Genomic DNA, 27,195 nt, shown 5'->3' with positions numbered 1-27,195 from the left:
TTACTTACTCACAGCAGCTTCACTCAACCTGGTGTTTTCCACACATGTGGTTGAACTGTAGCTCACGTCATTCCTGACCAGACAGGCTGGGGTTGGAAATCCAACATCATCCATTGTTATGTATTGAAGTTCTCACCCTGGCCACCAGGGATATTGTGTATATAGTTTTCACTCAGGTCCACGTCAGCTGATTTAGGTGGGAAACCCTGGGTTGTTGTTGTTACAATGTTCACCGGACAAACTGCACATGTAAAGCTGTATGGTGAATAGGGTCAATTAATATGTGGTGGTGAGTCTTACGGGCGATATTGTTAACAGTGAAAAAGCTATGCCTGCGAACTTGTAAAATTGGAATCAATATGCTTATGTGCCTTGTTGTTGTTTAGTCGTTTAGTCATGTCCGACTCTTTGTGACCCCATGGGCCAGAGCACACCAGGCACTCCTGTCTTCCACTGCCTCCCGCAGTTTGGTCAAACTCATGCTGGTAGCTTCGAGAACACTGTCCGACTATCTCGTCCTCTGTCCTCCCCTTCTCCTTGTGCCCTCAGTATTTCCCAACATCAGGGTCATTTCCAGGGAGTCTTCTCTTCTCATGAGGTGGCCAAAGTATTGGAGCCTCAGCTTCAGGATCTGTCCTTCCAGTGAGCACTCAGGGCTGATTTCCTTCAGAATGGATAGGTTTGATCTTCTTGCAGTCCATGGGACTCTCAAGAGTCTCCTCCAGCACCAGAATTCAAAAGCATCCATTCTTCCGTGATCAGCCTTCTTTATGGTCCAGCTCTCACTTCCATACATCACTGCTGGGAAAACCATAGCTTTAAATATATGGACCTTTGTTGGCAAGGTGATGTCTCTGCTTTTTAAGATGCTGTTATGCACCTTACTGAAACCAATAAGGATTTTGCTGTATGTAATGGAACTAATATGATTGTAACTAATGCCTTATCTCAGTGGGGAGGGGTGTTATGTATTGAAGTTCTCACCCTGGCCACCAGGGGTATTGTGCATATAGTTTTCACTCGGGTCCACGTCAGTTAATTTAGGCAGGAAACCCTGGGGTGTTGTTGTTACAATGTTGCCAGCCGGCTGCCTATAAAAGAAAACCGGCTGAGCTGTTCAGTTCAGTTCAGTTCCAGCATACTTATAAAGAACTACTTGGAGAAATCTCTGTGTTGTCTGCTATGTCCACTCACTACTTAATATCTATGGAGAGCAGCCCATTTGGGAAAGGCTAACTGGTGGTACTGTGGGTTAAACCACAGAGCCTAGGACTTGCTGATCAGAAGGTTGGCGGTTCGAATCCCCGCGACGGGGTGAGCTCCCGTTGCTCGGTCCCTGCTCCTGCCAACCTAGCAGTTCGAAAGCATGTCAAAGTGCAAGTAGATAAATAGGTACCGCTCCGGCGGGAAGGTAAACGGTGTTTCTGTGCGCTGCTCTGGTTTGCCAGAAGCAGCTTAGTCATGCTGGCCACATGACCCGGAAGCTGTACGCCGGCTCCCTCGGCCAATAAAGCGAGATGAGCGCCGCAACCCCAGAGTCGGCCACGACTGGACCTAATGGTCAGGGGTCCCTTTACCTTTACCTTAACTGGTGGTATTATTATTATTAGATCTGTATTCCACCTTTTCTGCAAGGAGTTCAAGGTGGCATGCATTGTTATCTTTCTCCCTGTTTTATTCCCCCCCCCCAAAAAAACCCCTGTAAGCTGAGAGACTGCCCAAAGTCACCAAGTGGGGATTTGAACCCAAGTCCCAGTCCAACATTCTAGAAACAGCGCCACATTGACTCTCACATTCCTTGCTCTATCCATCACAAGGTCCTGTCTGCAAGGACAAATCTGGTACAGGTAAATATGACCTCCATGCAAGACAATCTTCCCTCCCATTCACTCCTCTCCCTACTTACCGTATTTTTCGCTCTATAAGACGCACCAGACCACAAGACGCGCCTAGTTTTTGGAGGAGGAAAACAAGAAAAAAAAATATTCTGAATCTCAGAAGCCAGAACAGCAAGAGGGATAGCTGTGCAGCGAAAGCAGCAATCCCTCTTGCTGTTCTGGCTTCTGTGATAGCTGCACAGCCTACATTCACTCCATAAGACGCACACACATTTCCCCTTACTTTTTAGGAGGGAAAAAGTGAGTCTTATAGAGCAAAAAATACGGTATATCAGCTGTAGTTGAGTAACATAAAATGCTAAAATGCAATACAGTGGTACCTCGGGTTACATACGCTTCAGGTTACATATGCTTCAGGTTACAGACTCCGATAACCCAGAAATAGTACCTCAGGTTAAGAACTTTGCTTCAGGATGAGAACAGAAATCGTGCTCTGGCGGCACGGCAGCAGCAGGAGGCCCCATTAGCTAAAGTGGTTCTTCAGGTTAAGAACAGTTTCAGGATAAGAACAGACCTCCAGAACGAATTAAGTACTTAACCCGAGGTACCACTGTACTTAACCCGAGGTACCACTGTATGTTTAAAAATACCGTATTTTTCGCTCTATAACACGCAGATTTTTTCTCCTAAAAAGGAAGGGGAAATGTCTGTGCGTGTTATGGAGCGAATGTGTGGTCCCTGGAGCCGAAAAATAAGGCAAAAATCAATCCGCGCTTCAGGGAGAAGGGAGCTCCGTGATACAGGAAGTGGCTGCTTTCCTGCATTCTGCCTCAGGGTCTTACTGCCCGCCCTCTCTGTTTCCTTGCTGTGTTTGCTCAAACGGAACAAAGAGCAGGGGAAGCCCCTCCCCTCCAGGCAAGTAGAGAGGGAAAGCAGAGCGTCCGAACAAAGAGCAGGGAAAGCCCCTCCCCTCCAGGCAAGTAGAGAGGGAAAGCAGAGCGTCCGAACAAAGAGCAGGGGAAGCCCCTCCCCTCCAGGCAAGTAGAGAGGGAAAGCAGAGCGTCCGTCCTTCTATCCTCTCCCTGCTCCGGAGGAACAATGTTTGTGAAGGGAAGAGAGACTACAGGTTCGGCTAAAAATTCTGATTTGACTTCCTGCTTTTTGTTTTTGGAGACACACAGCATTCAAATATGCTTTCTTCCATTTAAAGAGGGAGAGAGAGAGAGAGAGCACACGCTGGCTGGCTTGTGTGGGTGGGTGGGGGGAAACTTTTGCCTTCCTTTCCTCACGTTATAGCCCTCTCCTGCATTCTTAGCCTTCTGTGTTTTTCCTTCCCTCCCCACTTAAAATGTGGTTACAAAGCATGGATCCACATGGATCCTCAGGATCTTTGCATTGGGTCACCCCAAATTCACCATCAGAGCACACAGCATGTCCATGGCTACAGCCTGCCCCCCCAAAATCACACACCCATTGTTGCCTGGGGCTGCAATGGTGCAAAAACGTGGTTACAAAGCATGGATCCACATGGATCCTCAGGATCTTTGCATTGGGTCAGCCAAAATTCACCACCAGAGCACATAGCATGTCCATGGCTACAGCCTGTCCCCCCCCCAAAAAAAAATCACGCACCCACTGTTGCCTGGGGCTGCAATGGTGCAAAAACGTGGTTACAGAGCATGGATCCACATGGATCGTCAGGATCTTTGCATTGGGTCAGCCAAAATTCACCATCAGAGCACATAGCATGTCCATGGCTACAGCCTGTCCCCCCCCCAAAAAAATCACGCACCCACTGTTGCCTGGGGCTGCAATGGTGCAAAAACGTGGTTAAAAAGTATGGGTCCACATGGATCCTCAGGATCTTTGCATTGGGTCAGCCAAAATTCACCATCAGAGCACATAGCATGTCCATGACTACAGCCTGTCCCCCCCCAAAAAAAATCACGCACCCACTGTTGCCTGGGGCTGCAATGGTGCAAAAACGTGGTTACAAAGCATGGATCCACAGGGATTCTCAGGATTTTTGCATTGGGTCACCCCAAATTCACCATCAGATCACATGTCTGTGGCCACAGCATGAAGCACAAAAATGATACGTCCACTGTTTCATTCAGAATATTTTTTCCCTTGTTTTCCTCCTCTAAAAACGATGTGCGTGTTATGGTCAGGTGCGTGTTATAGAGCGAAAAATACGGTAAATGCTAAAATACAATATGTTTAAGATCATTGAAACAACAACATTGCAGCATTAAATAATATTTTTTTTAAAAAAAACCACCCTTCACTATACAGCTTGCTAGGGATTTCTGTCTAACCACAGCAGGACCTAGCAAGGTCATTTGCACTATTCATTTCACTCATACGTTATTGTATTTTTATCCCAGGAGTAGGCTCAGGGCAGCCTACGCAAGTCTCTTTCCCCTTCCTGCGTTTTAGCTTCACAACAACCCTGAGAGGAAGGGTGAGCTGAGCAGAGCTTCGTGACCAAATAGGGATCAAAAGCCAAGTTTCCTGCTCTCCCTGTCCCAACCCATTCTCCAAAGTGTGACCATTTTGCAGTTGACAGGTGTATTGCATCTCATGGTGTTCTAGGATATCGAAACAACCTGTACTCTGTTTGGAAGCCTGGCCAATTCTCCTAGACATGGCTTCTGGTTCCGGTCTGCCTTAATGGAGGCAGCTCCCATGACAGCAGGAGATCGTTGGCAAAGAAAAAACAAGGATGATTGAGGATAGTTATCCTTGCAAGTTCCTCCCCCCCCCCCCAGGACAGGGGGATGGGCTTCACTTGCAGTTTGTCTCGGTACCTGGCTCTCACTCTAGCATGGAATGCAGGGGGGCAGGGAGGCGCTGAGTGCAAAAGCACTTTGCCTGCCGAAAACCCTCCAACGCCGCCATTAAGAAGCAGGGGTTCTACTGTTAATTGGAGCTTAATTTGGACTAAAGTACGGGTGCGTGCTAGAAGAGATGAGATCCTAAAATGCGGAACAGAACCAACTGCAAGGACTTTAAGGTGTGAACTTGAGATCAGACTTCATTAGGTGCAAAAGACAGTGTCTGGGGAGGGGAGGCTACGGTTTCTTTGTATTAAGTTTTCTTCTCTACGTTTATGATTCGGCAACCCTCCTTTGAATGTTAGTTCAAATTATATTTGTACAGTGGTACCTTGGTTCTTGAACGGCTTAGTCGTTGAACAAATCAGCTCCCGAACACTGCAAACCCAGAAGTAAGTGTTCCAGATTGCAAACATTTTTCAGAAGCCGAACATCCGACACGGCTTCCGCTTGAGTGCAGGAAGCTCCTGCAGCCAATCAGAAGCCGCACCTTGGTTTTTGAATGGTTTCGGGAGTTGAATGGACTCCCGGAATGGATTAAGTTCGAGAACCAAGGTACCACTGTACAAGCGAGGAGGGAAGTAATTGGATTATAGATATGGAGTATAACATTAAACGTAACTTTGTGAGTAAAATAAAAAAGGAAAAGGGGAGGGAAACTCGATTTTGCAAAAAGTTTACGATGGAAACTTAGAGCCGACTATTCCCCATCCTTTATTATTTATGGAGTGAACTGAATAACGCTAAGTGGACTTAGAATTTAATTCAGTTGGACGCAAGGATGACCGGAGTCTGCAATCTTGCCAAGGAACTGAGTCATCTGCAGTTTGACAGTTATTGAGTCATCTGCAGTTTGACAGACCACTCTTCTTCCCAGACTGAGAGGGAAAATGGCGAAAACAGGATATTCATTGGGACAGAGTGATTTTGCAGCTGTTGTTAAAGTTTCAAAACAATGAAGTATGGGACAGAGGGAGGGAGAAATTTCTGGAACAACAATGGGATATCAGCTCTACCCAAGGCATGATGGATAACAGCAACAACCGGGGGGGAAACAGACATAACATTTTACAAGGACAGAAAGCATAATTGCCACACACAGGAAGAACAAGGATATAGTTTGAGTACCTCACTTGTAGTTTCATAAATCATTTCATGTGTCAACACAAATAGTTATGAATATTGCAGTTGTTGTATAAGGCATTATTATTTTGACAGGAATGTAATTGAAATTAATAAGATTTTGGAACGCAGCAATAAAGAAAATAATCAAACCATCAGTTCTAGCATACGGGGGGGGGGCACTTTATCTAAATTATATAATCCGGTATTTGAACTATTGGTATTAGTAATTGTATTATAAATTGGTATTGTTATAATGAGGCTATTATTGGACTGTAACTGAAAATTAATAATAAAAAATACTGTATTGGCCCAAATATAAGCCACACCCACAAATAACCCGCAACTTTAAAATTCAGGGAGGGGGGAAAAAACAACCCCGAATATAACCCGCTCCCTTAAAATCCCACAGGCACTCACACCCGTTCCGTTTTACCGTATGTCTGTTTCAGCAGCAACATCGTAAATGCCATTTTTTCGTAAAGTCACAAATTTAAGCTGCTCTTTTAACTTTTCGTGGTCGGAATGGGGGGGTGGGAGGAGTGTGGCTTATATATGGGGAAATACAGTATTATCAGTTCTTGTTTCAGTTCCAGAAACCCCAGTGGACCCCATACTCACCCCAGAGCTGTTCCGCCTGGCAATTTTTCCCTGCGACGATTCAGCAGGAAGCTTGTCCCTGGGCCCTTGTGGCCATGTAAGAAGCTCAAATTGAGAAGCAGCTGCTCTTGGGTGGCAGGTGCTGCTCACACCTCTTTGCTCACGGAAGACCAAAGGCTCTGAAGGCTGTATCTTTATAGGGATGTCATTGGAGCCAGTAGGAACTGAGATGGAAATTCAGGCTCTTCAAGCCAGGTGGCATCTACAGTTAAAGAGGAGGATCCCCAGAACTGAATTAATGTGAGACAGAGCGAGGAGATGATTCCAGGAATGTTTCATAACCTTCTAATTGCAATTTTGTTGTTGTCATCCATGGTCCCTGTGGCTCAGACACATCGCATGTAATATGGGTGACACCATCTGATAATAATAATAATGATAATGATAATGATATTTTATTTATATCCCGCCCTCCCCAGCCGAAGCCGGGCTCAGAGCGGCTAACAACATTAAAATGATACAACCATAGCTGTCAAGCGTTCCTTATTTGGCGGGACAGTCTCTTATCCCAGTACCATGTCCCACTGCTGTCCCTTATTGATGAGGCTTCATTTGGCTGCTGGCTGGGCTTTCTGCCTTTGGCTCGGAAGGGCTCAGAAGTTGAACATAGCTGTGCCCGGAAAATCCCTTATTTTGGCTGCTGATCCCTTATTTTCGAGGCTGCTGGTCCCTTATTTTCAGTTGACAGCTATGGATACAACATTCTAAAATCATTTCATTATAAAATCAATTCAAATCAGATTAATGGAAACCATTGGGCTAGAGTTCTGTGAGGATTGCCAAAGGAGGGGGTCAGGCTGTGCCTTGGCCAAAGGCCTGGTGGAACAGCTATGTCTTGCAGGCCCTGCGAGAAGATGTCAAGTCCTGCAGGGCTCTAGTCTCTTGTGACAGAGCGTTCCACCAGATCGGGGCCACAGCCGAAAAGGCCCTGGCTCTGGTAGAGGCCAGCCTAACCTCCCTGTGGCCCGGGACCTCCAAGATGTTTTTGTTTGCAGACCGTAAGGTCCTCTGTGGGACATACCAGGAGAGGCGGTCCCGTAGGTACGAGGGTCCTAGGCCGTATAGGGCTTTAAAGGTTAAAACCAGACCTTAAACCTGATCCTGTACTCCACCGGGAGCCACTGTAGCTGGTATAGCACTAGGTGAATGTGATCCCGTGGCGAGGACCCTGTAAGGAGTCTTGCCGCGGCATTCTGCACCCGCTGGAGTTTCTGAAACCTGGAAGTACCGGAACGGGTTATTCTGGGTTTTGGTGGTCTTGCATATGCAGAAGCGCTAAATTGCGCTTTGCGCATGCGCAGTAGCACTGAATTGCAACCCACGTGCGCACAGACGCACAGACACAGGTTGCGAACGCTGTGGGTTGCGAACGTGCATCCTGCACGGATCACGTTCGCAACCAGAGTGTCCACTATACTCAAAACTCAATCTGATGGGAAATTTGGGGCGATCTGTCATGAAATAAACCCCTTGAAAAAGATAACAGTGGTTCCCAGACCTCGTTGCTGGTTGTGAAGGCATCCCCATAAACAGCTGAAACTTCAGGGGATCCCAAAATTTAGCTCATCCACTGAAAAGGTACCATACCGTCCAAAGTTTATCTGGTGAAAATAGGGACGTCCTATTCAATGATAATAACAATAATGGCAAGGGTGTTGATAACAATAGTTTTTATTAGCTGTACCCTACCCATCTGACTGGGTTGCCCCCTCCACTCTGGGTGGCATTCAACACATATAAAAACATTAAACATTAAAAAACTTCCCTCAGCAGGGCTGCCTTTAGATGTCTTCTAAAGGTTGCATAGTTACTTACCTCCTTGGCTCGGGGGTTGCATAACTCCATACCCTCCCACATTTCTCCGATGAAAATAGGGGCGTCACAGAGCCTAGGGCTTGCCGATCAGAAGGTCGGCGGTTCGAATCCCCGCGACGGGGTGAGCTCCCGTTGCTCGGTCCCTGCTCCTGCCAACCTAGCAGCTCGAAAGCACCTCAAAATACAAGTAGATAAATAGGTATCACTCCGGTGGGAAGGTAAACGATGTTTCTGTGCGCTGCTCTGGTTCACCAGAAGCGGCTTAGTTATGCTGGCCACATGACCCGGAAGCTGTACGCCGGTTCCCTCAGCCAATAAAGCGAGATGAGCGCCGCAACCCCAGAGTCAGCCACGACTGGACCTAATGGTCAGGGGTCCCTTTACCTTTAAGGAAAAGCGGGACATTTGGGGTCTGATACGGAAGGGGGGGGCATGTCTTCTTCACCTTGTTCTTCGCTACAATATATCCATTTATTTCCATCTGCCAAGCCCTTCCTCCAGGCGATGCCAGGTGACAGACTATGCAAACATGGACCATTGTCTTCTCAGGATGTGCTTATCTGCGCATATCTCCAGCTCTCTGCATATTCCCCCCTCCCTCCTCCATCCAGCTCTCTGCATATTCCCCCCTCCCTCCTCCATCCAGCTCTCTGCATATTCACTCCTCCCTCCTCCATATGTTAATCTGTGTAACCCAACCTCTTAATGTATTCATGATGTAACTGGGATGTATTTTGCACTGTATTCTGGGATATGGAGGGAAATTTCAAAAGTTCATGTCACCCCTTTCTCTCTGTTCAATCTCGCCTTGAACCTGTTGCGCAATAAACTTGGATCTTCTGCAGTTTGCTCCTGCGTCCGGCTGAGCTCATTTTTCTTCCGCAGGGACCCACGGACTTATTCCGATGAGCTGGGTGGCAGAGTAACCCCGCACCCAGATTTTTCCGTAACAGGGTCAAATCAGAAACCTGGATGGCTTCTCTAAATTTGGGACTGTCCCTGGAAAATACGGGCATTTGGAGGGTCTGATCTACACAAACATATCCTGTTCAGAGCCCATGAGGGGAGCTGCTTAGAATGTCAGACTGGGATGTGGAAGAGAATAGGATCAATTCCCCACTTGGCCATGTAGCTTGCAGGATGTGACTTTGGGCAAGCCACTATTTCCCAACCTAAACTACCTCGCAAGTTGGTTGTGGAGATTAAAGGAGGAGGGGGGAGAACATTTAGGCCACCTGGAGCTCCTGGGAGGAAAATGGAACATGAATTCAATAAATAAAGGGATAAATATTCCCCATATGGTATATGATGAAAACTGGAGGTTATCGTTTAGGGTTTTTTTATTCCTAAAAAGGTACAGTGGTACCTCTGGATGCGAACGGGATCCATTCCGGAGCCCGGTGGCATCCAGAAGCGAACGCAATCCGCGTTTTCCGGGTCATGTGGCCAGTATGACCAAACCGCTTCTGGCCAGAGTGGTACCTATTTATCTACTTGCACTTTGACGTGCTTTCGAACTGCTAGGTTGACAGGAGCAATGGGAGCTCACCCCATCGCGAGGATTTGAACCGCCGACATTCTGATCAGCCAGCCCAAGAGGCTGCGTGGTTTAGACCACAGCGCCACGGCCCCAGATAACCCCGCACACATTAGAGCTTCCATCCAATTAAAAAATTTAATCCGATTAAATGTGTATGTTTATGGTGATCATGGATTAATCTGCAGCTTACATGTAGATACATTTGCACATTAGGTAATATTCTGAAACCGGAAGCCAATTTCTATTCTGTGATGCTTTTGTGTATTCTTAGGTCTACTCTGCCCTACACCGTGGACAGAATAATTGTCACACACAGGAAGAACAAGGATATAATTTGAGTGCCTTACTTGTAGATTTATAAATCATTTAATGTGTCAACACGAATAAGAGTTATTAATATTGCAGTTGTTGTATGAGGGAGTATTATTATGATGGAATGTAATTGAAATTAATAAGATTTTGGAACACAGAAATAAAATCATCAAACCATGCATTCTAGAATGCGGGGGGGACGGGGACGGGACCAAAATTATATAACTCGGTATTTGAATGATTGGTATTCGTAATTGTATTATAAATTGGTATTGTTATAATGAGGCTATTTATTGTTGTTGTTGTTTAGTCATTTAGTCGTGTCCGACTCTTCGTGTCGTCATGGACCAGAGCACACCAGGCACTCCTGTCTTCAATGAGGCTATTATTAGATTGTAATTGAAAACTAATAAAATTTATTTTTTTTATTTAAAAAGTCTGTTTCGCCCTGCTTTATATGGGTTTTTAAAAAACCGCAAACACACACTTGCAAGTAAATTTTATACATTTTGTTCACAGTCTTTCCCTAATACAGTGGTACCTTGGTACTTGAATGGCTTGGCTGCTGAACAAATCAGTTCCTGAACACCGCAAACCCAGAAGTGAGTGTTCTGGTTTGTGAATGTTTTTCAGAAGCTGAACGTCTGGCGTGGCTTCCGCGGTTTCCGAACAAGTGCCTTGGTTTTCAAATGGTTTGGGGAGTCATATTGACTCCTGGTATGGATTAAGTTTGAGAACCAAGGTACCACTGTACAGTATAAACATTCTTTGTATGCTTCTCATCATGGATTTCCCATTAAGTATCAATTTTTGTGCAATTTTCTGGCATCGTTAAAATTCAGAGAAATGTACCATCTGAGCGATTAGCTATAATGGTGTTCTTCAACGTTGGGTCCCCAGATGTTGTTGGACTACAACTCCCATCATCTTTCACAATTGGCTAAGCTGGCCAGGGATGATGGGAGTTGTAGTCCAACAACACAAGGGAATCACAGGTTGAAGAACTCTGAGCTATAAGACCAGGGACGGAAAGTTAGTTAGGCCCATTTCAAAATGTAGACGCCAACAACAATAACTGGGGGTGATTGCTTTGTGGTCGTTCTTATTTTTATTATGTGTTTTGCGTTTTTTTATAGTGTCATTTTGCGTTGTGAGCTGCCCTGAGATCTACAGATGGTGAGCAGTACACAAATTTAATAAACAATAACAACAATAAAACAAAACGAAGAAGAGGAAGCAGACTGAACAAATCTTTGCTTGCTCCCTCCAGAAGGATATGAATCTTCGCTGTGGGTTAAGAATGAAAATACATGGGAGGAATTTTAATTGTGTGGTTTGAGCAGTCTTACATCCGTGGCTTCATTAATTCAAGTGGTATCATTAGTTTGCCTGCCTTGAGGGCAGATTCGTGTACCTTTGAGGTGGCAAAATGTCAGGGTCCTTTTCAACTCCAATCCTGTGATTCTATGATTCTATATTAAGGGAATGTAGGAAGGAACTAATACATTGAATGCATACATAGCAACTTGTGTGCTCCTGCAGTGACTCTTTTGTGGTGGTGCATGAAAAGAAAACAGCCAACGGGTGAAGCTTTCTCCCTCCAACACAGAGGAAAGCTGCACCTGCTGAATTTCTGCCCATCCTCAAGTTGTCATACACACAAAAACCCTCCTAGGAAGAAAGGTTTATTATTTTGTTGTTTAGTCGTTTACTCATTCATTATATTTCTTACCCGCCCTTCTTCACGAGATCTCGGGGCACGTTGCAGCAATCTAAATACTCAGTCTACGCAGTATTTAAAATGCTTAAAACAAATCTAGCCAAATGGCTTAAGGTACATCTCAAAGATGAAAAGGTTTATTTCATTTACTTATTTCATAAAAAAAATTATACACCGCGTGTTTTTCTGAACTGTTTTGAGGTTCCTTTTTGCTACAAAGAACAAAGCAATAAAGTTCATGGCAAAAACTGTTAAAAGCAACTATTTAGAACATTTTTTTAAAGAATCAGAGATAAATTAAAAAAGGGTAGGGCTCCTTGCTCCCTCAGCTGGCAGATAGTGAGAAGGACAAAAGCCAGAGTTTAGAGCAGAGTTTTCAATAATAAAAATCAAAGAATTGTAGAGTTGGAAGGGACCCCATGTTTCATATAGGCCAGCCCCCTGCAATGCAGGAATCTCAGCGAAAGCATCCATGACAGACGGCCATCCAACTTCTACTTAAAAACCTCCAAGGAAGGAGGGTCCACCACCTTCTGAGGAAGACCTTTCCACTGTTGAACAGCTCTTCCTGTCAGAAAGTTCTTCCTGATATTTAGTTGGAATCTCCTTTCTTGTAACTTGAAGCCATTGCTTCAGGTCCTAGTCTTTGGAGCAGGAGAAAACAAGCCTGCTCCATCTTCCATGGGACAGCCCTTTAGATGTTTGAAGAGATGGCTCTCATATCTCCTCTCAGTCTCCTCTTTACCAGGCTAAACGTACCCAGCTCCTTCAACCGTTCCTCATCTGGCTTGGTTTCCAGACCCTTGATCATCTTGGTCGCCCTCCTCTGCACACCTACCAGCTTATCAATCTCCTCCTTAAATCATGGCGCCCAGAACTGGACGCGGTACTTCCTGGTGTGGTCTGAGGAAGGCAGAACAGAACAGTACTACGACTTCCCTTGATCTGGACACTGTCGGGATCTCCGCTCGGCCAAGCTGATAAAGCTCATTTTCGTCCGGCTGAGTCCTCTGACGATAATTAGTGACCTGAGCCTTTGATGAGGCCTCAGGCACATTCCCGTTCAGCAGAGTTTCCAGCACAGGTAAGTGATGAGATTTATGGCTACATCGCTATGCTTTATTTCTTACTACGCAGACAGCAAAGAAATAATCATCTTTTCTCTATGAAAGCAGAGAGCAACTGAAAACAAAGGAACAAAGGAACAGGAAACTAGTAAACATCACATCCGTCTCCTGTCTTCCGTGAGACTTCCAACAGCCTGGACTGTCTCTGGAATGTAAACAGAGCCTTGTGAAGAAATTACACATCTTACGAGTGTTTGTTGAACTAACTGGCTGATGAAGAACTGAACGAAACAGTTGTTGCTATCCGGAAACACTGTTCATCAGAGTTCAGAGCTGGACATCAGAACTGGGCATTTGCCGATTATACAAACCTTTACAAGCTTGATCTCTGCAGGGTAAAGTCTGGCACCGTGACTTATTCAAGGACTTTCAGAGACTTCAGTTTGTTGGTTTTGATGTTTTGCATTATTCCATAAAGTTTTCTACCCTATAATTGTTTCTGGCCATTGTGCTGCTTTCGATTTTGCTGAGGCATCATGTCTTCACCTGGAACTTTGTTTCGTTTTAAACTCTCTATCAGATATTTTATCTCTGTAGGGGTCACCGCTTGCCACTCTGGTAAATTTGACTGATCGATCATCACCTCGGCATCGGGCGATTGCCCTGTCTGCAACCAAAATGGTCAAAGGTCTGGAAACGATGCCTTATGAGGAACGGCTAAGGGAGCTGGGCATGTTTAGCCTGGAGAAGAGGAGGTTAAGGGGTGATATGATAGCCATGTTCAAATATATAAAAGGATGTCATATAGAGGAGGGGGAAAGGTTGTTTTCCACTGCTCCAGAGAAGCGGACACGGAGCAATGGATCCAAGCTACAAGAAAGAAGATTCCACCTAAACATTAGGAAGAACTTCCTGACAGTAAGAGCTGTTCGACAGTGGAATTTGCTGCCAAGGAGTGTGGTGGAGTCTCCTACTTTGGAGGTCTTTAAGCAGAGGCTTGACAACCATATGTCAGGAGTGCTCTGATGGTGTTTCCTGCTTGGCAGAGGGTTGGACTCGATGGCCCTTGTGGTCTCTTCCAACTCTATGATTCTATGATTCTATGATTCTGTTCTCCAAAATGTTCAGCGTAGTAATGCACCCAACGTTGTACTGATATGGTGGGTCTAGTGTTGATCTTGATTCATTCATGCCCTGAGATACCAGAAGCCAAAACTTCCCTCTTTGCTCGGCCACTGCCAGTGCTAGTTATTGCCACTGGCTTCTCACAAATCTTGCTTTCTTGTTCTTGAGGATTTTCTTATATGCTACTCTGTTCCATCCCAGATTTCCCTTATTGGTTTTGGAAGGTTTTCCCCAATAGATTCTATTTTTTTTTAAAAAAATTATTTTTTATTGATTTTAACATACAAATTATAAAACATACCACACAAATTATTACAAATACAATCTTATTGGACTTCCATCAGCACCTCTGATGATCTTCTGTCTTAAACCCTTCTTCTGCATTACTTAATTTTGTATTGTCTTTGCCTTTCTTAACCTATCCTCTCCCCTTCTTCATTTTTACAATACTTCCCATAATACTCCTCACAGAACTTTTTGCAAACCTACAAACATCATCTGATCATCACAAATACTTTTCATATAACTCGTAAATTTACTCCAGTCTTCGGTAAATTTCTGGTCACGTCGGTTTCGGATCCTTCCTGTTAGTTTGTCTAATTCTGCATAGTCCATTAACTTCATCCTCCATTCTTCAATCGCCGGCAACTTTTCTTGCTTCCATTTTTGGGCCATTAATATTCTAGCTGCTGTTACTGCATATAAAAAAGCCTACATTCTTTTCTATATATGTCACTTCCCACCATTCCCAATACAAATGCTTCTGGCTTCTTTGTAAATGTATATCTCAACATTTTTTTCAACTCATTATAAATCGTTTCCCAGAAGCTTTTCACCTTTTTACATTCCCACCACATATGATAAAATCCCCTGACTGAGGTAGGCGGAGACCTCCAGGTATCCCACCTGAGGGAAGGCAAAGCCAAGCCTATGCTGATGGAGCCGCTCCAGATCCAGGGGGCTGCGCACGTCCACGCAAAGGGCGCCCATTTTATGCGGGGAGCAGGCATTCTGCACCCGCTGGAGTTTCTGGGACAGTTTCAAGGGCAGCCCTGCGTAGAGCGAATTACAGTAGTCAAACCTGGAGGTGATCGTAGTCTATGACACTTCCTCCCCTACTGTGTAAAAAGGTAAGTTGGCCCTTAGAGGCGTCAGCTGAGCATCCATTTAATATTAGAAAATCATGCAGAAAAGCCCATTTTAGAAGCTTCAGTCCTTGAGGATTAACTTTCTTATCCATGGAAGTGCGAGTAAAGGGGAAAATGTCATCCAGATCTATTCCTTGTGATGTTAGGCTTCCTTCTGAGCCATCCCCAATGCAGGCATTGAAGTCCCCGAATAGTAGAATTCGGGCAGCTGGACATTTAATATTTATTTGCTCTATAAGACTTGTTCAGTTTTATAGTCACAACAAGGCTGTGAGGTCGACTAGGCTGAGAGGCTGCATGAATCATTTGCTACCCGATAAACATTTATTGCTTGTAGCCAGAGGCCATTGTAAATAGGGCAGAATGCCTATTGGCCCAGACATAGAACCATGCATAAACATATTCTCTGTTTAAAATGCAATCAAAATTAAAATGAACCTTATAACCTCCTGGGTAGCTTGCTCAAATCAATGAGTCAGCTTTTCAAACTGAGATTCTCACTACAGTTGCCAACAGCACAACTTGACAGACTATATACTCATGACTGTTGGATGACAGAAAATTACTGTGTATTTTGAAAATAGCTTCCCATATCCAAATCCCGACACTGAGTACTCACAGGCTATGGCATGAGTAGGCAAACTAAGGCCCAGGGGCCGGATCCGGCCCAATCGCCTTCTAAATCCGGCCAGCGGATGGTCCGGGAATCAAGTGTGTTTTTACGTGAGAAGAATGTGTGCTTTTATTTAAAATGCATCTCTGGGTTATTTGTGGGGCATAGGAATTTGCTCATGTTTATTTTTCAAAATAATAGTTCGAGCCCCCACAAGGTCTGAGGAACAGTGGACTGGCCCCCTGCTGAAAAAGTTTGCTGACCCCTGGGCTATGGTTTCCAGTGCAGTTTTGAACTCTGCAACTTTAAAGCTCTGGCTCCAGCGCTCCGACGAAGCCTGAACAGTCTCCCAGGGCAGTGGCGTAGCGTGGGTTGTCAGCACCCGGGGCAAGGCAAGTAATTTGCGCCCCCTAACCCGTGGATTTGCGCCCCCTAACCCTAACCCACAGATGTTGCGCCCGGTGCGGCCGGGCCCCCCTGCACCCCCCACGCTACGCCACTGTCCCAGGGCGAGTGTAATGGTGGATGGGATAGCCAACTGTGGTTTCCCCACTCTCTGGCAACCTTCTGTTGTTTTCCTACCACGTCATTATTTTAATTCCCACCACATTTTCTCAGTTTGTTTGTTGTCCGCCTGCATAAGGTTGCTGATTGCGTAGGAAAAGCGAGCGGAAGTGGCGTTCTCACTGCATATGCATCATATGTGATGTATTAAAATAGGGGTGGGTAAGAGATTACAGCTGTGTGTTCCAAAACTACAGTGCAGTGCAATTCACCTGGGTTTGACTTCCTGGTTTGACTTCCTGGCCAGTTTCCCAGTTTCCCCTCTGTTCCGCATTCCTGCCTGATGGGCAGGGAGGAAACTGGAGACAATTTTCCTGCATCGCCCAGCCAATGTGAATATTATTAGGAAGTAAACAAACAGAACTTCCTTAGTGCAGAAGTTCCAGTGTTTGTGAAAATTCCATGACATCACAACAGATCAGGAAATACCGTATTTTTCGCTCTATAACACGCACCCAACCATAACACGCACATAGTTTTTAGAGGAGGAAAATCTGTAGACATGCCACCCGTAGGCATTCCCTCCATAACACGCACAGACATTTCCCCTTACTTTTTAGGAGGAAAAAAGTGAGTGTTATGGTGCAAAAAATACGGTAGCTGAGTTTTAGTCGGTTTAGCTGCGTGTACATCACAATTCCACGGAAGCAAAGGAAAGACACAATTCCACGGAAGCAACGGAAGCAAAGGAAAGACACTGGTGGAGAAGTCGGGTTGTTTTTCTTTCTTCCTTTTAAAAAAAGTTTCTAGTCATTATGGTTGTGATGGAATGCTTAAAAGGCAGCGCTTTTCTTCTTTAAAAAATGTTTAGGGGTACTCTCATTTTGATTCAAGAAAATCACCATTTTATAGTTCAAATCAGGAAAGATAAATACAGTAAATGGTCAAAAGTACAAAGATTCACACAACCTTTAGGGGTATGCCATACCCCTGTGTACCCCCAGAAAAAAGGACTGCTTAAAGGTTTGGGGACAATGCTTGCTGTAATCTCAGAAGGGTGATTGCGTGCCTCCTTCCAATGAGCAGAACCAGAAGAAATTGAACTAATTAAAATTACAGAGTACAGTGGAACCTCGTTTTTCGAATGTAATCTGTTCTAGAAGTCCATTTGACTTCCGAAACGCTCGAAAACCGAGGGGATCAAAGGGCTGGCTGCAAAGTGAATGGGAAAATAATGAAAAACGCGCCTTGAAAGCCGTTCGACTTCCAAGGTGCATTCGAAAACGTAAGCATTCACTTCTTTTAAACAAATACACATGCATTTGTTCTTTTATTTTCTGGTGATGAACTGGTTAAAGGCTACATCCTGATTAAAGTAATGCCTGTCAAGTTCTCTTGTTATAAAATAAAAATAAAAAAGTAAAAAAGTAAGCATTCACTTCCGGGTTTTCGACATTTGGCTTCCAAAACGTTCGGCAGCAGAGACGTTTGAAAACCGAGGTTTGAATGTTTCGTTTGTTTGTTTTTTAATGCAGGCCAAAGGATGCAAAATGAGAGATGGAAATGAGGGGTGTCATGAAAGGCTTAGAGGACAGTGGTACCTCCAGTTACAGACACTTCAGGTTACAGACTCCGCTAACCCAGAAATAGTACCTCGGGTTAAAAACTTTGCTTCAGGATGAGAACAGAAATCACGCAGCAGCAGCGAGAGACCCCATTAGTTAAAGTGGTGCTTCAGGTTAAGAACAGTTTCAGGTTAAGAACGGACCTCTGGAACGAATTAAGTTCTTAACCCGAGGTACCACTGTACATGTCTGTCCAGAAGTAAAGCAAGACTTAATTGCCTCTATCCAGCAAGACAGGTACAGAGAGAAAAACTCCCAGCACTATGACAAATTCCAGCCCCATCTAGTGAGTAAACTAGGCAATTTTTATATTTAGGAAAGATGAGGGAGACTGCTTCCACACTGGGCAATTATTGTGGAGTCATACTTTGATCATATTATTATTTATTATTATTACTCTGTGACTTTAACCCCTTCCAAAACAGCATTGTCGTTATATCCATTTCTTTTCTTAAAGGTAAAGGGACCCCTGATGGTTAATTCCAGTCGTGAACGACTCTGGGATTGCAGCGCTCATCTCGCTTTACAGGCCGAGAGAGCCAGCGTTTTTCTGCACACAGTTTTTCCGGGTCATGTGGCCAGCATGACTAAGCCGTTTCTGGCAAAACCAGAGCAGTGCACGGAAACGCCGTTTACCTTCCCACCGGAGTGGTACCTATTTATCTACTTGCACTGGTGTGCTTTTGAACTGCTAGGTTGGCAGGAGCTGGGGCCGAGCAACGGGAGCTCACCCTGTCGTGGGGATTCAAACGGCCGAAATTCTGATTGGCAAGCCCAAGGGGCTGAGTGGTTTAGACCACAACGCCACCCCCTCTAAACTGCAGTGGAGGGGCAGGACTAATGACTGAGAGTGCATCAAGTGAGGAGAAGTATTTCATAGAATCATAGGCGTGGATGGGACTCCAAGGGTCATCTAGTCCAACCCCCTGCAATGCACAAATCACAGCTGAAGAAGTCCTGACAGTTGGCCATCTGTTCCAGGTGGAACAGCTCAGTCTTGCAGACCCTGCGGAAATATGTCAGGTCCCGCAGGGCTCTAGTCTCTTGTGACAGAGGGTTCCACCAAGTCGGGGCCAGTACTGAAAAGGCCCTGGCCCTATAGTTGAGACCAATCTAACCACCTTGCGACTTGGGACCTCCAAAGTGTTGTCATTTGTGGACCTTAAGGTCCTCTGTGGGGCATACCAGGAGAAGCGGTCCCGTAGATACGTGGGTCCTAGGCCGCTTTTGGTCCCAATGAAAATCATGCCCCCTTATGTCAACGTTTGGGTCTGAGGAAAAGGCTGGGGCACATCCTCACCATATATTTAAAGCACATTTATAGCCATGGATTCCCTGAAAGAATCTGGGAGTTGTAGTTTTCCCTCTCACAGAAAAGGGGGTGGGGAGTGTTGTGCTTTAAATGCACGGGTGTGGAAGTGACCGGGAACTTAACTTGGGATTCAGAAACCCGAAAGCAGAGTTGCGATTCCACTTGTGGTGGAAGCAGAACAGCAATGGCTGAGTGCTACTGAACTGTCTAATGCCTGGAAGTACCCACAGAGGTTAAAATAGACCCAAAGTGGTGCAGTGCTAAAACTGCGAGCACATTTTCAAAGCTAAGCAGGGTCTGGTATGGTTTCCAATTGGATGGGGGACCATGTGTCGCAATAGGGCGGGGTTGGACTAGATGTCCCTCAGGATCCCTTCCAATGATAATAATAATAATAATATTAATTTATTATTTATACCCCGCCCATCTGGCTGAGTTTCCCCAGCCACTCTGGGCGGCTCCCAATCAGTGTTAAAAACAATACAGCGTTACATATTAAAAACTTCCCTGAACAGGGCTGCCTTAAGATGTCTTCTGAATGTCAGGTAATTATTTATCTCTTTGACATCTGATGGGAGGGCGTTCCACAGGGCGGGCGCCACTGCCGAGAAGGCCCTCTGTCTGGTTCCCTGTAGCCTCACTTCTCGCAATGAGGGAACCGCCAGAAGGCCCTCGGCGCTGGATCTCAGTGTCCGGGCTGAACGATGGGGGTGGAGACGCTCCTTCAGGTATACAGGACCGAGGCCGTTTAGGGCTTTAAAGGTCAGCACCAACACTTTGAATCGTGCTCGGAAACGTACTGGGAGCCAATGCAGATCTCTCAGAACCGGTGTTATGTGGTCCCAGCGGCCACTCCCAGTCACCAGTCTAGCTGCCGCATTCTGGATTAATTGCAGTTTCCGGGTCACCTTCAAAGGTAGCCCCACGTAGAGCGCGTTGCAGTAGTCCAAGCGTGAGATAACTAGAGCATGCACCACTCTGGCGAGACAGTTCACGGGCAGGTAGGGTCTTAGCCTGCGTACCAGGTGGAGCTGGTAGACAGCTGCCCTGGACACAGAGTTAACCTGCGCCTCCATGGACAGCTGTGAGTCCAAAATGACTCCCAGGCTGCGCACCTGGTCCTTCAGGGGCACGGTTACCCCATTCAGGACCAGGGAATCCTCCACACCAACCCGCTCCCTGTCCCCCAAAAATAGTACTTCTGTCTTGTCAGGATTCAACCTCAATCTGTTAGCCGCCATCCAACCTCCAACCGCCTCCAGGCACTCACACAGGACCTTCACCGCCTTCACTGGTTCTGATTTAAAGGAGAGGTAGAGCTGGGTGTCATCTGCATACTGATGAACACCCAGTCCAAACCCCCTGATGATCTCTCCCAGCGGCCGCATGTAGATATTGAAAAGCATGGGGGAGAGGACAGAACCCTGAGGCACCCCACAAGTGAGAGCCCAGGGGTCTGAACACTCACCCCCCACCAACACTTTCTGGACACGGCCCAGGAGGAAGGAGCGGAACCGCTGTATGACAGTGCCCCCAGCCCCTCTAGACGGTCCAGAAGGATGTTATGGTCAATGGTGTCAAAGGCCGCTGAGAGATCCAGCAGAACTAGGAAACAGCTCTCACCTTTGTCCCTAGCCCACCGGAGATCATCAACCAGAGCGACCAAGGCAGTTTCAGTCCCATGGTGAGGCCTGAATCCCGATTGGAAGGGATCCAAATGGTCCGTTTCCTCCAGGCGTACTTGGAGTTGTTCAGCAACCACCCGCTCAATCACCTTGCCCAAGAATGGCAGATTTGAGACTGGGCGATAGTTGGCCAAATTGGCCGGGTCTAAAGATGTTTTTTTAAGAAGCGGTTTAATGACCGCCTCTTTCAGCGGGTCTGGGAAGGCTCCCTCACAGAGGGAAGCATTCACCACCCCGCAGAGCCCATCGCCCAGCCCTTCCCGGCTCGCTTTTATCAGCCAGGATGGGCAAGGATCAAGGACACAGGTGATCGGTTTCACTTGTCCAAGCAGCCTGTCCACATCCTTAGAGGTAACAGATTGGAATTGATCCCATGTAACAGGACCAGACAGAACTCTAGCACTCTCCCGCCCTGGCCCTGCTCCCACGGTGGAGTCTACCTCCTTCTGAATCTGAGCGATTTTATCTGCAAAAAACTTTGCAAAAGCATTGCAGGAGATCTTGGGGTCCCTACCAGGCCCCGGTGGTACAGGTGGTTCCGATAGATTGCGAACCACCTGAAAAAGTCTCCTGCTGCTGTTTTCTGCAGATGCAATGGAGGCGGCGAAGAAGGCCCTCTTCGCCGTCGCCATTGCCACTTGGTAGGCTCGACGTTGAGCTCTAACCCGTGTCCGGTCTGATTCAGAATGAGTTTTCCGCCACCGGCGCTCTAGCCGTCTCAACGATTGTTTCATCACCCTCAGCTCCGGGGAAAACCACGGGGCTGTCCAGACTCCATGCAATCGGAGAGGGCGCTTCGAAGCCAGACAGTCAATAGCCCTGGTTAACTCCGCATTCCAGCGTGCCACCAGGGAATCAGCTGAAAGGCCATCAACTTGGGATAAAGCATCCCCTACCACTCTCTGGAAGCCAATTGGATCCATTAAGTGGTGGGGGCGGACCATCCGAATTGGTCCCACCTCCCTGCAGAGGGGAAGGGTTGCGGAGAAGTCCAGTTGCACCAGGAAGTGATCTGACCATGGCACTTCTTTTGTTTCACTTTTAATTAGTGTCAGATCACCAACATCCATAGAGGTGAACACCAAGTCTAAGGCATGTCCACGGCTATGAGTTAGGCCAAACTTATTCAGGGACAGCCCCATGGAGGCCATGCTTTCCACGAAGTCCCAAGCGGCCCCTTGTAAGGTCGTGTCGGCATGGATGTTAAAATCCCCCAGGACAACCAAGCTAGGTGTCTCCAGGAGCATATCTGCCACGACCTGAAGCAGCTCGGGCAGGGAATCCTTGGTGCAGCGGGGAGGTCGGTACACCAGTAGGAATCCTGTACTGCCCCTATTGCCCAGCTTCCAGAACATGCACTCAGAAAACTGGGTCTTCCCAATAGGACGCCCGGTGCAGACTAATGACTTCCTAAAAATCACTGCAACCCCCCCCTCCCCGCCCACATGACCTGGGTTGCTGTGCGTAAGAGAAACCTGGTGGGCAAGCAGCGGCAAGGACAGGCCCATCTGCTTCATCCAACCAGGTCTCTGTCACACATGCCAGGTCAAATCCTCCATCCACAATCAGGTCGTGGATGGCAGTGGTTTTATTCATCATTGACCTGGCATTGCACAGCAACACTTTCAGGTCATGTGGGTTTCCCTTGCTGATTACTGTATCCTTCCGGTCAGGACCAGACCTGGAGGCAGGGATAGTCCTCAAACAACGACTAAACCTGCCTCCTCGGTAATGACATGGTCTGGTCTTAGCGTAACTCCTCCTCCTGCCCGTGATCACTGAGATCCGGTGTCCCAATACATCCGCCCCCTGTGGAACCTGCCCCACCCAATATATTGGCTGAGGCCCACTCCCAGGCAGCCATGACCCTTCCCCTTAAAAAGCAAAATACAAACTATATAATAATTTAACAGAATAATAATAATAAAACAAAACAAAACAGAACAAAACAAAACAAGACAAAGCAAGAAACAATAGTGCTGACTAAATGCTTATCCCACCCCAAGCAAAAATAAAATAATGAAATAATATAATATTATAAAAAAGAGTCTAATTGGGGGATCCCCGAGGATATAGGTACACTTGGGGGTCCGTGTGGAGGGGCCACACAGATCTTGCGGATATGAGGAGGAAACACAGAGAGCAGGCAACGTGACCAAGTGGGATCCCTTTTAATGCCAGAAGTCCGACGAGAAAAAGAATCACACATAACAACAACAGGCTCCTAAGCAGCAGGCAAAGAGAACATGTTCCCCTTTCAAATCTGGGCACCCATCCAGCGGGGCCTTCTTCATTTTATTTTATTTTATTTTATTTTATTCAATCTGGGTGCTCTCATGCTCAGAGTGGTTCATCTTCTTGCACTGAGCAAGAGAACGAATTTCCGGTCGTTTCCTTCAGGTCTCCCTGCCGTCTGGCTCATTTCAAATGTGCGGCAGAAACAAAAGCGTCGCCACTTAAATCCGCTTTAAGTGCAAGTTAATGAGGTAGATCCCAAACCAGGCCCGGTCAGTAGTAGATCCACCAAGTAAGGCCCACTTGGATCTGAGAGGAAGCGAGGCAGGCCTCAAACCAGGCCTGGGTATCATTGTGCATCGTGCTGAAGAAGCTCACAGTTTCCTGAGTGTGTGGGGTGAAATCCTGAGCGCTGGGCTCACTGGCGCTTCCACAGATAAGTCTGGATGGAGTTGGCGGGGATTTCGGTCAGAATAAGGCCATTCAGGTCGGAAATGGCAAAGGGGACATTGAACCCGGAGCTGAGTAGGGGGAAGGAAGCAAATTAAGAACGTGAGAGGAGGAATAAACAATACTTCGTATCAGAACTGCATGGGTTGGTGTTGAACAATGACAGGGCTTTCTAGGTGGTGGCTCCCTCTATGTGGGATCTCCCTGGTGAGATGGGCCTCCCTCCCTCTCATTATTAACATTGAGGAGGATTTTTTAAAAACAACAACAACACATTCCTGTTTCCCCAAACATTTCATGGCTGAAATAGCCTGCTCTCAGAAGCCTTGAAATTATTAGCTTAAGAGGATTTGACTGGTTTTTTAAAAATGTTTTTTACTTTTCTGCATTATCTAATCTTTTTTTTTTGGCAGGGGGGAAACTGTCTCTGTTCTGCTCCTATGTTTTGTAACTTTGATTACATTTCTTCTCCCTGCATAAAGATCAGAATGAATGCTCATTATTTAATAAATAAACAAATAAACAAATTTTTATTTATACCCTGCCCTCCCCGGCCAGATCCAGGCTCAGGGCGGCTAACACCAGTAAAATTACAATAAAAACATAATGGGGGGGGGGGACCCAGTTTAAAATACAGGTTAAAATACAATTTAAAATGCAGCCTCATTTTAATAGTAGCCCATAGATCAAAGACATAAGGGGAGGGAAACATAAGGGTCAGACTGAGTCCAAACCAAAGACCAGGCGGAACAGCTCTGTCTTGCAGGCCCTGTGGAAAGATGTCAAGTCCCGCAGGGCCCTAGTCTCTTGGGACAGAGTTCCACCAAGTCGGGGCCAGTACTGAAAAGGCCCTGGCCCTCGTTGAGACCAATCTAACCACCTTGCGACTTGGGACCTCCAAAGAGTTGTCATTTGTGGACCTTAAGGTCCTCTGTGGGGCATACCAGGAGAGGCGGTCCCGTAGGTACCTGTAGGTAACACTTGCTGAAAAACAAGACTGCCTGGCCTATCTTTTTAAAAGAGGGACGCAGGTGGCACTGTGGGTTAAACCACAGAGCCTAGGACTTGCCGATCAGAAGGTGGGCGGTTCGAATCCCCACAACGGGGTGAGCTCCCATTGCTCAGTCCCTGCTCCTGCCAACCTAGCAGTTCGAAAGCACATCAAAGTGCAAGTAGATAAATAGGTACCACTCCGGTGGGAAAGTAAATGGCATTTCCGTGCACTGCTCTGGTTCACCAGAAGCGGCTTAGTCATGCTGGCCACATGACATGGAAGCTGTACGCCGGCTCCCTTGGCCAATAAAGCAAGATGAGCGCCACAACCCCAGAGTCGGTCACGACTGGACCTAATGGTCAGGGCTCCCTTTATCTTTACCTTATCTTTTTTAAAAAGGTTGGATTGACATAATATGGTCAACTGTGCTTTCTGAACAGCTCACCTATCAGGCTAGACTCCCCTGCGGTGCTAGACTGCTACACCACTGCGACGTTTTGCTTTTTGCTTTTACCCTGCTTGCCACTGGCTTGTCTCCGTATCTCAGTTCCCTGCTTGCAAGATCTGCCCTGTGCCTTTGACCCGAGTGCCCAACACTCACCGGTTAAGAACAACGACCACGGCAGCTCCGTCGGGGCGAAGTACAGCCACATGCTCCAGGCTACACCCGAAGCCTTTCTGCACCACGCTCAGCCCGATGCGCTGGGAGCCTTCCGGAATAAATTTGCTGCGCAGAGAGAAAGAGAGAGGAGACAGAGAGTCTGATAACTGCCAGGTCTCAGCCAGGGAGTTCCTCATCAGAGGAAGACCAGGAAAGCCTGGCCTTGTGGTAAGTGCTTGGGGACATTATTATTTTGGTAATGATTTTTTAATTAAATCTTTTATTAAACCTTTCAAATTATGTAATAATTCATAATTCCAATCATACATACCGTATCGGCCCGAATATAAGCCGCACTTTCCCCCAAAAAATTCCGACCATGAAAATTTAGAGTGTGGCTTAAATTTGTGATCTTACAAAAATGGGCTTTTATGATATCGCCGCTGAAACAGACATACAGTAAAACAGAACAAAAAAAAATGTTTTATTGCCAATTTGTGAGCTTGAGACTGTTGTGCAATTAATTCTAATGTCATCCATTGCTTTCCCCGTATTTTACAGTGCAGTACTGATTTTTTACTTGCATTTACGGTGCTACGAACAGGGGTTTAACCCACTGGTGGGTCCTTTCTAGCACCCGTAGGATTCTCTTCTACATTTGCCATTTGCAGGTGTGAGTGCCTGCAGAATTGTAGCAACTGAATAGCAATTTGTGATTTTAGCTATTGTTTCCCAAATACTAGATATATGGTATATGGTAAAATAAAACCACTGTTTTATTCCCTGAATTTAATTTACTTTTCTTTTTCTCTCCAATCTTAAGGGAGCGGCTTATATTCAGGTATTGTCTTTTTTTCTCCCCCCCCCCCCTGAATTTTAAAGGCACAGCTTATTTGCAGGTACGGCTTGTATTCGGGCCAATACGGTATCATATTGTTGTTGTTACACATTTTCTTCTGGACTTCCTGTCGCCCCTTCCCTCGTGCTTTTTTATTATTCCCCCTTAGGAACTACATTATAACACATCTATATTTATTTTCTAAGCTCCCAAAGTCCATTCTCTACGTTCTTCCGTTGCTCCTATCTCAAAGCCTGAACGTGATTTCGTATAAGAATGATAGTCTGATAGGTAATCCAGTAAGCGCTGGTTGGGTGATTTGAACCCAGGGCCCAGGCCAGGTCTCTAACCAGTACACCACAGGGGCAGCAAACACGCCAGCTCCAGGCATCATCATCTCACCTGAAGTGACCCATGTGGTAGAACATCGGCTGCTTATAGAAAATATCGTTGCCCGCATCCACGATGATGGGGCTGTCCACAAAGTTCTTGACCCAGTTGGGTCCGCCTTCTAGATCCAAGGCCAGGTTCCAGTCGATCCAGCCCGTGACGTGTTGGTTAAGGTTCTGTAAGGAGAAGCTGCTAGGTTTTAACTGCAAAGAGTCAGAAGGGTAATCTGTGGCTCCGATCTGGTGGAACGCTCTGACACAAGAGACTAGGGCCCTACAGGACTTGACATCTTTCCGCAGGGCCTGCAAGACAGGGCCGTTCCACCAGGCCTTTGGCCAGGGCACAGCCTGACTCCCTCCTTTGGCAATCTTCACAGAACTCTAGCCCAATGGTGACCATCAATTTGATTTGAATTAATTTTATAATGAAATGATTTTAGAATGTTGTATTATTTTATTGTTGTTAGCCGCCCTGAGCCCGGGGAGGGGAGGGCGGGATATAAATAAATATTATTATTATTACTATTACTATTATTATTGTAATGTGTATGGGTTGCTCGTGCGTAAGTTGCCGCCTCTCCAGGCTTTGTTGCCTTGTTAAACCTTTTCTGTCTGGACAGCCCTTCACTTCGTGGCTGCCTCAGTCGCTAGCAGAATCCGTCAGTGGGCGTTTCTTAAATCTTTTCCAACATAAAAGTTGTTTGACACCCAGTCTCCTCCTACTCTCCCTGCGCGGAAGTCTTCTGCGCAGGGTGGGTGTGGGTA

The 27,195-nt window shown here is 46.3% G+C and overlaps 2 protein-coding genes across 4 annotated transcripts in view; both read right to left on the bottom strand.

Moving 5' to 3' along the window:
* The window catches only part of LOC308575118 (lysosomal acid glucosylceramidase-like), a 43,970-nt gene extending 37,303 nt beyond the window's left edge, over positions 1–6,667 (bottom strand). Inside the window, exon 1 of one of the 2 annotated variants that reach the window (XM_081173627.1) lies at positions 6,419–6,667. The gene's annotated coding sequence lies outside the window, so the exon portion shown is untranslated. Of the gene's footprint in view, positions 1–8; positions 524–6,418 lie in introns of those variants that run through there. The other variant, XM_081173631.1, reaches the window with a different exon arrangement.
* Positions 6,668–23,078: 16,411 nt separating this feature from the next.
* The window catches only part of LOC308575125 (lysosomal acid glucosylceramidase-like), a 40,236-nt gene continuing 36,119 nt past the window's right edge, over positions 23,079–27,195 (bottom strand). For both annotated transcript variants that reach the window (XM_081173649.1, XM_081173650.1), the window contains exons 9-11: positions 26,444–26,607; positions 25,204–25,329; positions 23,079–23,679 (exon numbers count right to left, since the gene is read on the bottom strand). In XM_081173649.1, the coding sequence (XP_081029775.1) occupies positions 23,577–23,679; positions 25,204–25,329; positions 26,444–26,607 (393 nt within the window). In that variant the 3' untranslated portion in view covers positions 23,079–23,576. The remainder of the gene's footprint in view (positions 23,680–25,203; positions 25,330–26,443; positions 26,608–27,195) is intronic.

The sequence above is a fragment of the Podarcis bocagei genome (assembly GCF_964188305.1).
Source record: "Podarcis bocagei genome assembly, chromosome: 16".
Lineage (NCBI taxonomy): Eukaryota > Metazoa > Chordata > Lepidosauria > Squamata > Lacertidae > Podarcis > Podarcis bocagei.
This window is presented reverse-complemented; position numbering and strand designations above follow the sequence as displayed.